The 17,898-nt window shown below is 36.0% G+C and overlaps 1 protein-coding gene across 1 annotated transcript; it reads right to left on the minus strand.

Annotated features, from left to right (window-relative positions):
- Positions 1-305: 305 nt before the first annotated feature.
- emx3 (empty spiracles homeobox 3) lies at positions 306-15,679 on the minus strand. The gene is made up of 3 exons (XM_044127613.1): positions 14,839-15,679; positions 6,600-6,784; positions 306-2,071 (listed from the first exon to the last, which is right to left on the minus strand). Exons 1-3 carry the CDS (start codon positions 15,230-15,232, stop codon positions 1,904-1,906), a joined length of 747 nt encoding a protein of 248 aa, XP_043983548.1. The 5' UTR covers positions 15,233-15,679; the 3' UTR covers positions 306-1,903.
- Positions 15,680-17,898: the final 2,219 nt, after the last annotated feature.

Here is a 17,898-nt window from a genome sequence, read left to right on the forward strand (position 1 = left end):
GAATGAAAAAATAGATCTCACTAAGTAGAAGTAGAAGTGCTACATGAGGAGAAGATGAGGTAAATCTGTCCAGATGGAAGAAATAAACTAATGTACTGATGCAGAGAAGAAAAAAAACAAACACACATCATCATCATTAATAATATTATCATTATATACACACATTAGATGCATAGAATACTTTCTCATCCAGTTTTTACATAAATACCTATATCCCCCCCCCAAAAAAAAAAAACAACTGATCTGGGATACTAGTTTCTGTACCTTTTGCTGTGTTTTGAAATGAAAAGCTGCATTTTCCTCCATTTTTTTCTTTTTTTGTTTTGTGCATAATTTTTGTAAGTCAGGTTTTGTCCACATAATTACCTCAAACAAATATTGGCATTCCAGATTTTTTTCTGTTGGTGAGGAAAACAAAAGCTGCTGAATTAGTTCTACATAAAGGAAGCTGAACAATCCACAGGATTTTGAGACAGGATGCAACAGCAAGCCTAAAAATTTCAGCTCAGCTCGGATTTTGCATTCAGAAATTAACAGCTGAGTCGACACTGAGAGGAGATACCAGGTTCTCCAAGTTCGGGGTTTAGAGTGAATGTAATTGAAAAGTCATCTGTCAGTGTTGCTCAGTGTATTTTATACAAGTTTGTGCAGATCCATTTTAGTTTACTTTCTTCATGAAATGAAGAGCCATTAATGTTTTTTTTTTGGTTTACAAGAATATGGTTGGAATGTAGCAAATTTGGAGAACCTCGTTCAGTGTGGGGCGATGGTTCACTCTTACTACTGACTAAGCAGCTGAACTCATATCCTGCATTCATGGTGCGAGTTCAGGACCCTCCTACAATGATCCTACCACCTCAGACTAACACCGTTACTATTGCTGCTGTTGTCTTACTGAGAAACCACTTTGATAAGGAAGTTTTACGCATCCTTGAAACCCTCAGAGAACTTTCATGATTTAATATCTGTAATGCGGGAGGACATTGATTCCTAATTACCATCTAAAAACGTGCAAAAGACCCATCTACATTTTTTCAGGCTTCTTAAAAATTTGCAGGGTCTTCATCCAGTGTGAAGGAGTCCTGTCTGTATCAGCTTTACTTTAACTGCACATGGGAACACAAGACAGGAAAATACAAACTTCCAAAAATTTTTAGCTGACTTTATTTATTTTTGCAATAAGTTTTGAGCAAAGCTATCATCCGTCACATCTAATTGTCTCGATTCCTTATTGAAAATTGAGGGGAAAGCAATAGACTCAAAATCTTTCAGTTTGAGGGTTTTGGAAGCAGCTTTGCCTCGAATAGCTTCAGTCTGGATTATCAAGAATCTCACAGACTAATGCTTTTGAACAAACTCCAGGACAGTTCCTTCCTCTCTGTTGAAGGAACATCGTTTCTCTCAGAATGCCTGCGAGCTGGTTCAGAAACCTGCAGCCCAGCAGCTTTGAAAGTCTTTTTTTCTGTTTAAGTTTCAGGACACAGTCTTTGTTTGGCACCAGAACCAAAGTCAGTTTGTCATCTTCTTTTGCCTCTTGGAAGCATCGAAGCCTTGTCAGTCCAAATCTGACAGAAAGTTTTCTTTTTTCCTAAGAAAACAACAAAACAACCCTCAGTTCTTCTTTTCCTTTTCCATTGTCCAGAACAGACAGGTTCATTGTCCATCTGTCAGTCCATAGCAAGAAAAGCCATCTATGTCTATATGTACGTGTGTGTGTGCGTGTTCATACATGTGTTTGGTTTTACTCTGCAGTGTGTGTGTAGGCGTGCAGTGAAAAGGGTTAAACCTTGTTTTTGACTAGAAGTCACAGGTCTCAATTCCTTAATTTTAATGCTTTTATTTACTTTTTTAAAAGATGTGTTTTGTGTGTGTATATATGAGATGGCGTCGAGACAACTGTAGTCTAATCGTCGCTGATGACATCCACATCCTCGCTGCCGGCCTGCTGCGTCGCTGCTCTCCAGCGGCTGACGTGTTGGCTGCCCTTCCTCTTCTGCTGAGCTTCAGGAGACTCTTCCTCCAACTTCTGCCGCTTGTGCTTCGTCCTGCGGTTCTGAAACCACACCTTTACCTAGACACACAAACACACACCGTCACATCAGAACACAAGGTTCATATGACGCTTGGATGTTAAAAATGTCTGCTTACGCTTACTGCTTTTGGTTTTCTGGTAAGCATTACTGCTGCTAGAGGTGATTCTGTAAGCAACAATATAACACGTTTTAAAGCAAATAATGGTACAGGTTCTCTATATCTAACATTAGATTTACCTCATTTAATGACAAAACAAAATAAAAAAAAGAGTTTGTTTTCACATTTTGATAAATAAATTTGGTTAACCATGATTTTAACCAATTTATTTGAACCCTTCCTAAATTCCCAAATGCTAGTTTTATGTCTGAGAGAAAAGCTCTGAAAAGTTTCAGCTCTGCAGGATTTTAGAAAAAGAACATTATGAAGTGCGAAGATGTGACAGTCAGTAACCAGTGAAGATTTCTACTGCTTGTAGGTGTTATGATTTTGACGTTTTCCAGAGGTGTTCCAGCAGTTTAGATCTAATGACGTTCTCAGCAATGCAGTTAAGTAAATGTGTCTTGTGTTCACATTTAAAGATGTATCATTTCACAAATGATTTACAGACATGAAGCATGCTTTAATTTCTTCCCGATTCCAATGATATTAAACTAATTAAGTTCCATCTGATTAGAATCTGTCAAATAAATAAGCTGGAACCCACAGAACCCACTTTGTTTTGGGTAGTTAAAACACAGAAGCTGTTTCCTCCAACTGCAAACATGCCTGAGAACAATGACGAGCCATTTGGAAACCTTCGCACAGCTATCAGCCACAACCACAACAAGCTGTGATTCTGTCACAGATAGGAATAACTGTGTGAGAGTACCTCGGTGATTTAAGACCTTTTCGCTGGTAAAACATGACCATGACATGCAGAGCTGTTCAAACTCGCTGAGCTGGCTCCAAGATCTTGTTGCGCAATCTGTCAGAGGCTGTAAACTCTAGATCAGCATGATAGATGCTCAAATTACCTTCAAACATCAGATAGGTTTACCATGGATTCTACTGAGAATTCAAAGTAACACTTCTTCTTTACAGAGAAGAAAAAAACAAAGACAAGAAGAGATAAAATTAAGATTTTTTTTAAATATATTTAGTTAATCTATTAAATCAGGTTTTTTTTGTTTGTCATTAGTAGAAACTGAAAATGCAAGACCAATCATTAACAACTGATTTCATTGCCATATTTCAATGTAGTCTTTAAAGTAAGTTAATAAATTTCTTGTTTAATGTTTCCGTGATCTGATTTCTGTGTAGCTGAAAACATGGGCCATTTGAATAAATATGAACCATAATTTAAAAAAAAATACTTTAATGAAGCTGGCTGGATTTGTTTTCAGAAGGATTACCCAACAGACAAACTTCTGCTGCTCAGCATCAAGAGGGAGCACATCCATGATGTAGAGCCCACGCACACTGGCATGATTTGTAATGGAAAACTTCAAGTTTGACTGACCATGCCAGCCTCATACCAAGGCTAAAACCTTGCTACACTGACAGCACTTTGTGTAAGAGACTGCAACACTCTGTCCAGCTGTAATGACCAATTCATCTCTCATATGGCCATAAACACTGGCCCATGCTTAGTTGTTCTTCATTTTCCCACTGGATGATAAACAAAAGGCACTTTGTCAAAACTGATAGTTTAGACTCAGAAATCCAAATATTTCTGTACCTTCCTAAAACATTCAGGGTCCTGAGACATGGTTTCTATTTCTAGTGATCAATGGGTGTAAGGCAGGGTAAACCCCAAATAGACTGTCAGTCCATCACAAGACTATATAAAGACTAATGCACAAACTATGCACACTAACACTATGCACACTAACTATGCACTATGCAGACTAACACTTGCACAAAGGACAATTTGGCCAATTGGCTAAACATACATGTTTAGTAGGAGGAGGCCAGAGTGAACCGGGGACTCCCACTGGTCCACCATATAGCCTAACCTGTCCCATATAAAGTGAAGATTCACAAATCAAACAGGATCATTGAAAACATCCTGCCACAGATAAAGGACCCAAATTATATAATCTGAGAGAGCTGTGTCAGGTTCTGGACTGGGTTGTGGTCCCATGCAGTGTACCTCAAGGAGTAGAAATGTAAATAGGCTGCTAACATCTAGGAAATTATTAGCATCACTCTCTGGTGCAAAAATGACAAGGGAAAAAACTCTTTGGGGAGCATCGTGCAGCTAGCCTCTCACTCTCAATACTATTTATTTTTTGTGGCAAGGGAAGAAAGATTTTTACCCAATCTTTGAGTCTGATAAAAACCACTCTTGTTTTTTTGTGATGCTCTGCAAAGAAGGTCCAGACTGTCAGCTATTGAGAAACAATTGCTTACTGGAGGCATGGGCCCTGTTGAAGCTTTAAATTTTATGCATTTGCTAATATTTGACTATGACGGTAGGAAGCTTACCGCAAATTGCCTGCAAGGTAAAAAATAATCTTCCACTGCGAAAAGAGAATTGTTGAGCTGAATGAGATGGTGGTTAATGTTAACTTAATATTAGCAACATGTACTGAACAGCTTCATTCACTTCATGTGCCCCAACTGGTATAACTACAATTGAACCACAATTCTAAAACAGTGCATCATTGTTCACAAATTCTCCTTCTGTTCATTGGTTAACCCGTAGAAATCCTACCAGAAAAATCTAGATCAATGGGAGAAATGTCAGATGGAGGACTGAAAATTGAGCAGAGTTGTGCAGGATGTGCAGAATATTTTCTGTATTATCAACAGTTCACTTGGGGCTTTTTGGATCAGTCAGATACAAAAATGACACTTTCCTGGTGAGCAGTTCTGTCCATACATCAAAAACAAACATCAAAAACATGCATATCACCAAAAGTTTTCACTCTTAGTGTAAAGATTCAATTGTTTTACGCAATAGTGGTTTAGATGATTCTTATGAAAACTAACATAAATTAAGCAGATTTATATAAGACCTGAGTCACTTTTTCTCTGCAGGGCCCCTTGTGGCCCCCAGCAATAAGAATTAAAAATTTATTGGCGCTTATTTGGATGCCAGCCCTGAGATGTCCCGCAGGAATGTTGATCACTTGATCATTACTGGCTGTAAAGGTGCTCTGATTGCACAAAGCTGTGACTTATGAGTGATTAATAACCGCTGTTGGCAAGTGACTGGCAGAGCTGCGTCCTTCTCTTCCTGTCTGTTGTTGTGAAATGAGCTCATAATTTATGAATCATGTCGTTTCACTGGCGTCAGGAGTCCAACCACCGCGCCGACTTGATGACAAACACCATCCTGAGAAAAGGAGGAGTTCGCTGACTAATTGCCTACTCAGCATTCCTCACAACGCAAAGAACACACACTGACATCACAGCTAATAATGCCACTGAGCAAGGCAGCATATATATATACATATGTGTGTGTGTGTTTAGTGTGCAGATTATTAATTTAGTCATGATCTGGCATAGATCTATCCACTAGATGACAGCCAAGTATTTATGGCTGTATGCTTGGTGGTGTGCCCTGAAAATGCATCAACAGACATGAGAGGCATACTGTACAAGTGGCGGGACATAAATTTGCAACAAGAGTTCAGTCTGATCCACTAAAATCACTTAATCGTCTTTGACTAATCAGCTTTGTCCAAACAATTTTATTTTTTTTTTTAACTGTGTGGATCTGTTTATTGATCAGTCTTGACCAAGCAACATCTGCAGTGTAGCTTTACAAAAAGCTCCTGCAAAGAAATATATATAGTTTATCACTTTAGAAAATGTGTGAACCTTTGGTTTATAAGACCAGTCACTAGGAAATTTCACTGATATCAATCTTCATTGAGAAAAAGTGGTCAGTTCTCAAAAACTAACATGAAGGAACTGAGGGCAGCAAATGAACTCCAAAGGGTGATAAGGTAAGAATAGATCCCTGTCAGTCTGCATTTGAATCAGAGCTTGGTATCCAATATGTAAAATTAATTACAAAAGAAGAAGAAAAACATCTTCCTTGGTATACTTTGGTAAATCTGTTTGCTTTATTCTGCTTTTTAAAATAATTATTTAGGTAGAAGGCAAACTCAGGCAGAGATAAGGCCAGACTCGGTAAGCTGAACTGATTTGCTAACCCCCATTTCTTTATCTGTTCTGAAAAATATCAGCCATATCTGCAATGATTTATGTGTCCCACTGGTTCATTATTTCCAGAGTTGTCAATAACTGTTAGCACTGAAATCTTATTTACCATCTGTCAAAAACTGAAAACATCCTGGCACACATCATTCTATTCTTAACATATTCAACTCCAGAAATGGGATCCAGTTGTTTCTTTTGGATAGACTGTCAGTAACAAAGAAACAAAAAAAGCAACTAAAAAAAATACAAGATTATTATAAAAAGATGTGACTGCCTTAAGGCAGATCTGTTGCTTCAGGACTTTAACTCAGTACTGTCAGCTTTTTTTGTCTAACTTTAGTATTTACCATAACAAACATCTTGTCTGAACCGCCCCATCATGCACCTCTGCCTCTGTTTCCAAGACGCCTCACCTGTGTCTCAGTCAAGCACAGCCCACTCGCCAGTTGCTTCCTCTCAGCTCCGACTACGTAATGGTTTTTTTCAAAAGCTCGCTCCAAGCGCAGAAGCTGGGAAGGTGAAAAAGCCGTTCGGATCCGTTTGGGCTTTCTGGAGAATGGGCCGTGAAGCAACAGGTTCTCTGGACTGCTGTCCTCTCCTGAAAAACAAACAAAATTCAAACAGATGTAACTCTAGATATTAGGTTGACTTCTTTTATTGTCACTCTGCAGTAAAATATAATGTACCTAGTGGACCACTAGGTAATCATTAATGAAATTAAATTGTGGAAAAAAGTTTAAAAAATTGGCTGGAAATAAAAAAAAAATGGATTAGCTACATTAAATGAAGAGCTTATGCATGTTCAATATTACCCTCTGATGTTTATTTCATCTGCAGTGTAGCTTGACATCCTCCTTTTTAATTTTTTTGATGAGAAGAAAAGTTGGAATGCTGTATTTGGCCCGGAATCTTATCTGGAGGCTAAAGACCATCCTGCATACAGCCTGGGAGGCTGAAGTCAGGGCCAATTATTTAAAACTGACACATTTTATTGTTGATAAATTAGAGTGTCATTCAAAGGTTAATTTATTTCAGTAACATAATTTTAAAAATAGTTTTCCACACAAGGCTATGATGAGTATAGCCTATAGAGTAAAACCACAGAAATGTGGTTTCAGATTCTTCCTTGAGTTTGACTGTTCCACAAACTTTGATATTTTCCTTTGGTCCAATAAATCTGGATCAAGTTCTACATGGTCGGTACAGTTATTTAAGTCAGGTCTGTTGAAGCAGAGGCACAAGCTGACTGTGATCAGCAAATTAAAAAAAATAAGGTCATGCTAAAGCATGTAGATACCCATAAAAAACGTGTAAATCTAGACTCTAAAAATACTTTCACATTACCATGGCTATACATATTACTATAGTCAGGAGTCACATGTTCAGAGATTTACACATTTAGTGGATAGGTTCTATGGGAATTTAGTTAACTTCATTAGAGAAACTGGTTAGTGTTTGATAAATATGACGGTGATAACTTTTGGCATAGTTTAAGTGTAACATTTCACATGAGCTTATACTGTTTAATGGAGCCCTTGTACTTCAATTCCCAGGGGTCAGTATGGTTTTTACATTTATATCTGAAAGTGGGCTGCCAGTTTTGAAAATCGTTTCTTTTAGTGGTCTCATGTCTAATTTTCTGAAAAACTGAATTGATGTTTTTTCTTTAGCAATAAGCCAGAGTTTTCAAAATGAATAGAAATGAACACTGCGTTAATGTGTTTTTGTAAGAGTTTCAATTTTTGGTTTGAAGTGCTGATATAGATAAATGTTTTGCTGACATTAGGATTTATTCAGATTAACCTGTTTTGCAAGAGTCAATCATTTCAGTTGCAATCAGTCACTATTTTCCATCAAAACAAAACTGGAGCTGAAAGCAAGAAAGTATAAAACTTCTGAGACCTGAACAGTCAGACTGACTGATGTCTCTCTTTGCCCTCGTATGGTGAGGATAGAAACATGGAGGCAGTCCTTTTTCACATTATTCCCACACAGAAATGTCCCTAAAAGCCTAGTTCATTGTTTCTAGACATGCACTGATCACTTTTCAGTTTTATTTTTGAACTGAGCAAAAATGCAGAGCTCCCAGTTGTTGCAACACGCCTTTGTTTGTCTATTTGCTCTGCCTAATCTGAACAAACACCTTGCCTGTTTGACATTTGCATCTGAATCAAGAGTTGAGCCGCAAACTGAAATTGAAACGCTCATCAACAAACATAAAAAAGATCGGGAGAAATGTGGATGGGTTTGCTCAGATCTCAGAGCTCTGGTTGTGGATCCTGTTGCTCTGCTGGGTTTCAAAAAAGGTTCCGATAATATTTCAGAACCTCAGTGAGAAAGGTTTTTTTTTTGGGTGAAACATTTAGAAACTATTGCTGTTCGGTCTTTAGATTGACATGATTCAGTCTGTGAGGAAGATGTTTTGAACAGTAGAAATGTATGCCCACTTTTAATATCTATAATTTAAAGTTAGTCAGTGCAAATTAACAAAAACACAGACACAGGGGAGACTCTGTTTGACTGACAGAAAATAAATCCTATGGAGTTCCTGACATGACTCTTGTATTTTGATTTATCATAAATTAGAATCTAAAAATAAAAAATAGCCGTCAGCATCTCAATCTGGGTTTAGGAATATTTAAATTCAGGAATTCAAAAAATGTTTTTAAAAATTCTTTGAAAAAAATAAGTGGCAAACACAACTAAAAAGATAAGGTTTCAATTTTAAACATGAAATACTTATATATCAGCTAAAGGTTTATAATTTATTTTTATCAAAAGAATATTTTTTTTGCATTTCAAATGTTTGCTTCAAACAAGATTTTAAACCAATAATAACCTTTATTTAACCAGCTAAATACTTCATTGAGATCTACAATCTATTTTTCATGAGGGACCAATGTTTGTTTTGTTTTAGCCGAGAAGCGAACTTAAGTTTCAATGTACAAACCACAAATGAAAAACCTTTTAACCAGATGCAGCTTTGCTAACTCAAGCTATCTAAAACCCTGCTCTTTATAGCGCTAACCGACTTTATTTCCATGCAGATCGTTTTTTGCGTTTTTCCATCTCGGTTTGTCTAATTTTACTGAGATGCTAAAGCTAGTCTTCTCACGTCTGGGGCGAACTCGAGTCTCATTTGTTTACGAAGCGAAGTGGTTGAAAACTCCGTGTGACAGCGACGCTGAAACGGTTTCTTTGTTTCTTCGCCCCAAACCGACGGGCAGCTTCTGCTTTCATTTTTCCTGACTGTTTATTGAAATCGCACGTAAATCTATCAATATGTTTTTACATACAAACAAATATACGCTTGGGTTCCTTTTAACCCGCTGAAAAGGAGTTGCGGCCGCTATCACGCGCTACGCAAAAGAGCGGGTTGTGCGACAATGATGGCGGGCGGAGAGCCGGCACGTACCAGGCACCTTTTATCTGGCGTTAGCTGTCTTATTCACATGCAAATTCAGAGCCGTGACTAGTGGCCGTCATGGTTTGCAAATATTTCTGTTCAATGTCAAATGATGCTTTAACGTAGCAACTGCTCAAATCAAAAAAAAATTTATTCGCAAAACTGAAGAATTTAATATCTACTTCTAATTTTCTCCTCAATTTCCAGTTTGAACTAATTAAAGAGATTAAAATGGTTATTGAGATATTTGAAAAGTTTAATCACTAGCTAACAGCTTATCGAGGAAGTAAAGTGACATCTTTGATATCGATATGAACAAGAACAGAGAAACCTTTTGATTTTACCCTCCGTAAAATACGCTCCGATGTGCAGCACAAACAGAGCACAGTTTGTTTTTATTAATGTTAATAAGATGCATGTTTATTTATTTATTTAAATTTTAAGATGCATGTTTATTAGAAATTAGTATTTAGTTACACTTCTGCAGTACCCCTTTTTTAAATTAAGTCTTTCAAATAGGGAGGCCATGGACCTCGATAAACTCTGAATGAACCTTTATCATAGATGCAGAACAAAGATTAACAACAGCAGAAAATCAGAAGACAACAGAAACGCATCTCTGAATCAGGAGAAATAAAACTTCAGGAGAAACATCAGGCGATCTCACATTAACCATAGATTACTGTTATTTCTATTCCTGAGCTAAAATTTTTCAACACTTTTGCTGTTTAACTTTCAACCTTCAGTAGTAACCCCACAACTCCTCCATTGGTTGATGCATTGTGCTGAGCAGATGAAGCAATTGATTAGGCTAGATGCTAAACCCTTCTGCACTTTAACACAGCCTGCAGCTGTGCCAGAGCTTCAGGCCTTTCCAAGAATAAATTCTCCCAGTTTTCATCAGTGACCTCTATAGCCTATTTAATATAGGGAAACGTTTCTCAGTTATAGTTCTGAAACATACAAGCATTTGTCTTTCTGAGCAGAAGTTACACTAGGAGTAAACAGAACACAGACAGGGGGGAAGAAAAACCGTCTAAACTAAACCAGACCTGTTTGCATCAGACAATTAGCCTTGTGCACACCTGTATTCAGTTCAACTGACATTATTATACTGAAATCTTCTTTTATGGATATTTTTTGTGTAAAACTTAAACGTATGCTTTTTCTATTATCTTAATGAAAGTATAATTTGATGATTGAAAGAACAATCATCCAGAGATCGGCTGATCAGGTAGTCAAATATAAGCAAAAAAACCCCCATCCAATTCATTAATCTGAAAAACTAAACACGCTCACCAATTTCAGTCTTTAAATACATCAATAAACAGCACATGGTTTCATTTACCTTTTTAGATTTAGTGAGAATAGGATAAAAGTAAGTAGAAGTTTATTTGTATAACATCTTCCAAGATGTAAACCCTAAAGTGCTTCAACAAACAAAATAAATGCACAAACCAAACTAAAGCAGAAGAAACTGACAGATATGCTTTGAGACGTAAATTAGAATCCTGTAATTTTTTCATTTAGGTTTAAATCGACTAGAGCGATCAAAAATGCAGTTTATTTCATGGAAATGGTTAAGAGCAGTATTAACCGGCCTGACCTCAAAGAAATAGGTTATCATCAAAGAAAGGTTTAATCTGTGCAAACATAAAGCTTAAAAAAAACTAAGCAACTCCAGCAATGATTTAACAACAAACCACATAAAAACAAGCTTTATGGCTTTATTTGCATTAAAGAAAGATCAGTGACAAATTTTCTAAATAAATAAATTTTAAAAACACCACTATAGCTGCTAGTATCTCATTCACAAACAAATTCTAACTTTTACTTCCTTGCAGTTACTTTCAAAACACATGGTAGCATCAAAACAAAGATACTTTTCTCTAAAACCAGAATGCAAAACGGATGAAGTGAGCCTTTTAAAACTGTTTCCTAGATTGGGAGTAAAACCTGACAGATTTTATTTTTTAATCGGGGAAAGTATGAATGATCCTGACTAAGCTACACATATACTTTTGACATACATTATTTTTTGATAAAAGCTGAAAAAAAAAAAAAGAAAAGAAAGTTGTGAGTAAAAGTCCACTCTTGTTAACCTATTAAATAATGACTTTTTGGCACTTCCTGGCTCTGTGGCACACTCAAGTCATTTAGCACAATGCAAAGGTTAAAAACATCAGCAATCTTAGAGAAACAAATCTGTCCATCACACTGAATAGTCTGAACTCCATCAATTAATAATAAAATATGCAAGAGCTTCTTCTCAAACTCTTCAAGTTAGTGTGTTAAATGTTCAACTCCGGTGCAAGGACATGATCCTTACTAAAGACTGAGTGTAAAAACCTCAAAGCACAGTGGTGGAGAGTTGATGATCTGGGCTTGTTTTACAACCACACAAACTTGAATGTAAACTCCTCTGTAAATCAAATGTGAGGTCACCTGTCGGACAGCGGTACTGGAACATCGACAGGACAATGATCAGAAACACAGCAGCAAATCCATGACTGAAAAAGAAAAGAACCAACATCCCTACCTCAATATGTGGTTGGACCTTAAGGTAGCTTTGTAGAGACAAAGTTCAATAAACTAAAGCAGTGCTGGATAGACGACTGGGCCACAATTCCCCGACTTCCATACAATCAGAAAACAACTGGATTTATTGCAGTAAAGTTGATTCTACAAGCAGTTAGATCGTGAGAGGTGACTCTTTTTACATATTTGATTTAGTTCTTGTTAAATGAAACCATTACAGTGCTTTTGCTTATGTGATGTGTTTTTATATTTAGTGAGTGCTAATGCTTCATGTCACACAGAAGCAAGGACAACAACAGTTAAACTGTTCGATGTTGTAAATTGGAGCCGGAGAAGCAGGAGCTGCAAGAGAAGTGAGGCTATCAGCTACTTCCACATAATGAAGAAAAATGGGTCTGTATGAGAGGAGGTGCAGCAGACAGAGGAAGAGGAGGTGGACAAGAAAGGGTTAATGGGATCACCTGTGTGGGACAGGTATCAGAGACACCTCAACCTCATACTGAGACTCAGATTCATCCGCTTCTGAAAGTAGTTCTTTTGGCTGGCGTACAGTTCAGTTCTTTATTGAATGTGTTGCAAAGCTGAAGTTAACTGAAGCAGAATTGTTCTCCTAAGATAAGATGCAATGAATAAATGTCAAATAAAACAGCGACAAATGTTCTCTTTGTAAATGTTAAAATTTGCATTTCTGTTTTTTATCAAACCCTTAAAATAATAACGTTAATTATAAGTCATCAAAGGAGCTTCTGAGATAAAAAAAAAATACCTTTAAAAATCCATTTGAAAAAATTAAATTGTTAATTCAAACTAAAAGGCGTTAAAAAATCTGAACTTTAGAATGCTCAAATGATGTTTTAGAAATTATTCTAAAAAAACAATGTGCAAATTAATTATGCCAATCTTGCCTTTTTCATAAGCCTGAAATAGAATGCTACATAAGATTTTTAAGATTTTGTAGAATAAAAAAAATATATTTGAAAACTAATTTATGAATAATTGTATAATGTGTTTTATTTAAAATCTGAAATTGGATGTGTTTTTGTATGAATTATTATTTTCTGAAAGGTATGAATATATACTTTTTTGCTATTTTTGTTGAAAAATAGAGTTTCAAAAAAATGTCTGACTGTATTTTTTATCTTTTTTAATTACAATGTTTATTATGAAATCTTTTTACAGTGCAATCATAAATTACTTTAGTAAAATTAAAATTTATACCAAGTATCAATTTCAATAATGTCTCAATGAATAAAATAAATAAAATAAAATGATGATGAATTATACTGGTTTAACATGATTTCTCCTTCTGGCTTCAAGTTGTGTCTAAATTTGATTTATTTGCTCTAACACTTTGACAGTTTATAAACGTTTACTTACATCAATACTGAGATATAAGAAAGTATTTCAAATAATGTTTTATTTCATGACTTATTTAGAATTTTATACAGATTAAAAATTAGGTTTTGAAAAGAGAAACAATTTAAAAAAAATAGGAGTTGCAGTAAAGAGTTTTAACATGAACAGATAGAAAAACTGTGACATGTCAAACAACCAATAATGTGGATAACTAAGAAAAAAACAAAGGAGTTCAAGCCGTGATGAAATGGCGCAGGTGTGAGATGAGTTCACGGGGAGTCAGAAAACTTTGTTCAAACTTGTGGGATTTTAAAAGCGAGAAAATAAGATAACCCCGTCATTTCGTAATTTTATTTTATTTTTGAATAAACATTTCTTTTTAAGTGTAGATATTTGTTTTTATCTTTACGTCTAAAACGAAAAATAAAAAAAATAGTCTGAAATAGTTTGACAAAATTTTAACATTTTATTGGTAGAAGTTAATTTGCAAAAGTTTTCAAGTTTAAACTAAAACGTATTTATTTATTTATTTATTTATTGCTTTCATTTTTCCCTTCATTCCGTTCGTTGTTTTTGTTTTAGGGTTTTTTTTTTGGTTTAGAATGCTGTTTATTTTCTAAGAAGTTTATTTAAGATTTAGTTTTTTTATTCTAAATTCTAAATTGTTTAAACTTTATTTACGCACTTATATTATTTTACGGCTGAAATGAATTAATCGTTCATGATAAAATACATTAACCATCATTAAGTGAAAATCCTATCTGAATTCTGAACTTCTGATCTGGGTCAAACCTTCAGGTGCTACGCTTTCTAATCACTAATATGATCAGCTGCACGTGCCCCGAACGTATCTTCAACTTAGCAATTATAACAAAAAAACTAAAAAAGGAGAATAAAGAAAATAAAAAAAACAAGCCCGCAAAATGCTTGCTGAAAGCTTCCACTGCTTTTCGACCACAAACAAGAAAATTATTTTAATGAATAAAACAAAATTATCTATTTTTCGTTGTCATTGATCTGTGATGCAGCGCTAATGATGAACGCCATTTAGCTCCATTCTATATCATAAAGTCAAGAAAATATTCAAGCTTGTGAAAGACCACAGATACACTTTATATATATCATAGTTTAATTCTGTGAGACAGAGGGCACTTTCCAAATAATAAGAAATTGCCTCTGGAATGCAACAACCTGAGTTTTAAAAACACATGACGCATCAGTCAGTATCAAAAAGAGAAAACATGTCTCTGGAATGGATGAATCTTAGAAGATCACCAGAGATAAGGCATGGACAAACTGAATACGAAAGAGGAAAAGTTAAGTGAAGCGGCGGCGGAGCGCCCTCGGCTCACCTTGGAAGCGATGTCCCAGGAAGCGGCTCCGCAGCACCCACGGATAGAAGCTGAGCGCGTCCCGATGCTGCGGGCTGAAGAAGCTCTGAGGGGGGATCTGCAGCGGGTGCAGCGGGAGCCCGCCGGGGCTCTGCGTGTGTGTCCCGGTCTCCTGCAACATCATGTCCGGCCCGGCAGAGAACAAAGTCCTCCCGCTGCCCCCCTGGAAGCAGGAGCCAAAGACCCCGGTGGCTGAAGCCGGGTGCAGAGAGTCCGGGAAGCGGAGCGCAGTGGGCCGGATGGGTTCATCCCCGGAGCTGCCCCCGCCGCCGCCGCCGCCACTATGGCTGGTCGCATCCTTCCCCACCAGAGACTCTATGGTGAAACATTTCTTGTTATTACTGTGTTGGAACATGGTGAGCACCTGAGCGGAGAGGATGAAGAAGAATTGCAATTATTCTCGTCTAGTTAGTCCAGTCCTTCGGACTCTTGGGGTTCAGATTTCCAGTTCTCCCATAACTCTTCCCGATTGTCGGCCTGTGCGCACCAGCCGTGCGTAAATTCCAGGTTTGAGCTCCCGAGAGTTTTCCTCTCTCCGCTGGAGAACGTGAACAAAAATCACAAACTTGATCCGGATTGGGGTACCGCGCGGAGTCCCCGAGCTGCTGCAGCCGAGTTTGAACGTGTTAGCCTCGGATCAGTGGGTGTCTCCACGAACCTGCTGCCGCCTCATGCTGGAGTCTGATGAACCGGGAAAGCTTGCACGAGCGCACATACCTGCCGGAGGTGTGCTGTGAGCATGCGCAGAGGCAGCCACTGCCACAGCCATTTTGTTGATGGGGTGGATGAGGAGGAGGAGGATGTCAAAGGTGGTGATGATAATGACTGACAGTGATGATGAGGATGATTAATATGAGGTCACAACAAATATTACTAATAGGCATGCTAATTAAAACTCATCAGCAATGAGTGACTCATGTTCGATTTAAAGAGCTGAAAAATGTTCGGGTTTTCATAAAGAACAAAAAAAAGTGTGCGGTCCTGCTTTTTTTTTGTTTTGTTTTGTTTTTTTGCCCATGCTATGATGTGCCTTGTTTTATTCTTTCCTTTTGTGTCATTTTTAACCGCTGAATTTATTATTCACCACAGTGCGTATCCCTTATGTATATTCGTTTGTTTCGTCTCTAAATATTGTTTTGTTTTTGTTTAATTACTTAGAGAATTCCATTTTTTGTGGTTAGTGAAAGTCGTATTTATTACAAACAACGTTTTAGTTTGTATATTATATTTTTAATAATTGTTAATTTTGCAGCTTCGTTGGTTTTCTTTTCAGTAGTTTTTTGTTGTTGTTTTTTTAAGGTAAATTAGTCATTTTGTTCTTTCAAAGAATTTTTTCGTTTTCATGTAGCTCTTGGTTTTTTTTCTAGTTCTGTGTTTCTTTGAGTTTAACCTGCTGTGCCTCTTTAATGAGTTTTATTTCAGTCTATGATTTTTATGGTTATTTGTTTGCGTATTTTTATTTCCATTTTACTTTTTTGCTGCCCTCCTGTCAGATCTTCCTCATCCTTTGGGCTATTTTATACTTTTAAATTATTTTTGCATCAGTGTTGTGATGTTTAGTTCCTGTTTTTGTCTCTATATGTTATGTGGTTAATCCATCTTTTATCTCCCTATTTTTGATCTTTGACTTTTTGCCTTCTAAAAAACATTAATAACGAAAGTAAATTAACCCCAGTTAACCCTTTATCTGTTTGACCACTACTAGATTATAATCTTACTTTCTACTCCTAATAAGGCATTAATTTTATTATTCTTTTGTTCAAATTTTTGTCCAATTCTGGATTAAATTTTTCTGTACTTATGTTTCATGTTTTTTAACAGTTTTCTTCAGCATATCTCTATTCTGTTTATTTATACATTTTAACTAAATTGTTAAACGAGTGATTACATTTACATTAGTTTGAAGTTGCTGTAAAGCCGTGTCAGAGTTGTACAGATACAGCAGAAGAACTCTGAACATGTCTGTGCATCCCTCAGTGACCCTGCAGGTCAAAGGTCAGATCCATTTCCTCTTCCAGTTCTTGTTGTCTTGTTAGAGCCTGGTGTTGTGACTAATGTAGACAAATTAACTTCGCATCCATCAAAATTAACTTTGACCAGCTCAGCTGAAAGTTATCCAAAGCCTCGATCATGAAAATAATAAAAAAGTAAACAATTACAACAACAACAATAACAACAATAATAATAATAATAATAATAATAATAATAATAATAATAATAATAATAATAATAATAATAATAATAATGATATTATTATTATTATTATTATTATTATTATTATTATTATTATTATTATTATTATTATTATTATTATCATTATTATTATTAATATTATTATAAAAAAGCATTTGAAAAAAAAGTCTAACTTTTGATTTTTGCATTGTTGTTGTTAATTCCAATAAAGGTAATAAAACAGAAAACAAATAAATACAATTAAAATGAATTCCAGCATGAAACCACAAAACTTACCTGCAGCCTTAAGCTGGTTTAGATTTACATCACCAAGACAAACCTTTCTCTCTCAACGTCCTACAACCTGTCAGAAGTGAGGACCAGTCAGACTACTTATTAAAATGTATTTAATTTTACCATTATAAGTTGTCAAAACGTCCCTAAAGTGCATCACTAGTGTGTAACAACAACTATCTGAGTACCAAAAACCAGCCCATCTTACGATACAGCTGTATATACAGTAACAAGTAATAAATAAATACCTACGTAAATAAAAATAAAAATAATGCTAAATCAAAGAAAAAGAAAAAAAATATCTAAAATAAGTAAAATTAAAATAAATCAAATGGCAGAGGAAAGAGGTCTGAACTTTCTTGTTTTATGATAAAACCATAATGAAAACATATTTTGGGTCTTCAGGATGGATTTATGGATTTAGATTATCCCACATAATTTTTCTGTCCCAGCAGGAAAAAAAGAAAAAAATGTGTCACACATTATAGGTTGATTCCAATTTGTCAGAGCAACAAGTCAACTTCACTAAAATAGACTTGATTTTTTTTCTCAGAA

The sequence above is a fragment of the Gambusia affinis genome, linkage group LG09 (assembly GCF_019740435.1).
Source record: "Gambusia affinis linkage group LG09, SWU_Gaff_1.0, whole genome shotgun sequence".
In the NCBI taxonomy this organism is placed as follows: Eukaryota; Metazoa; Chordata; class Actinopteri; order Cyprinodontiformes; family Poeciliidae; genus Gambusia; species Gambusia affinis.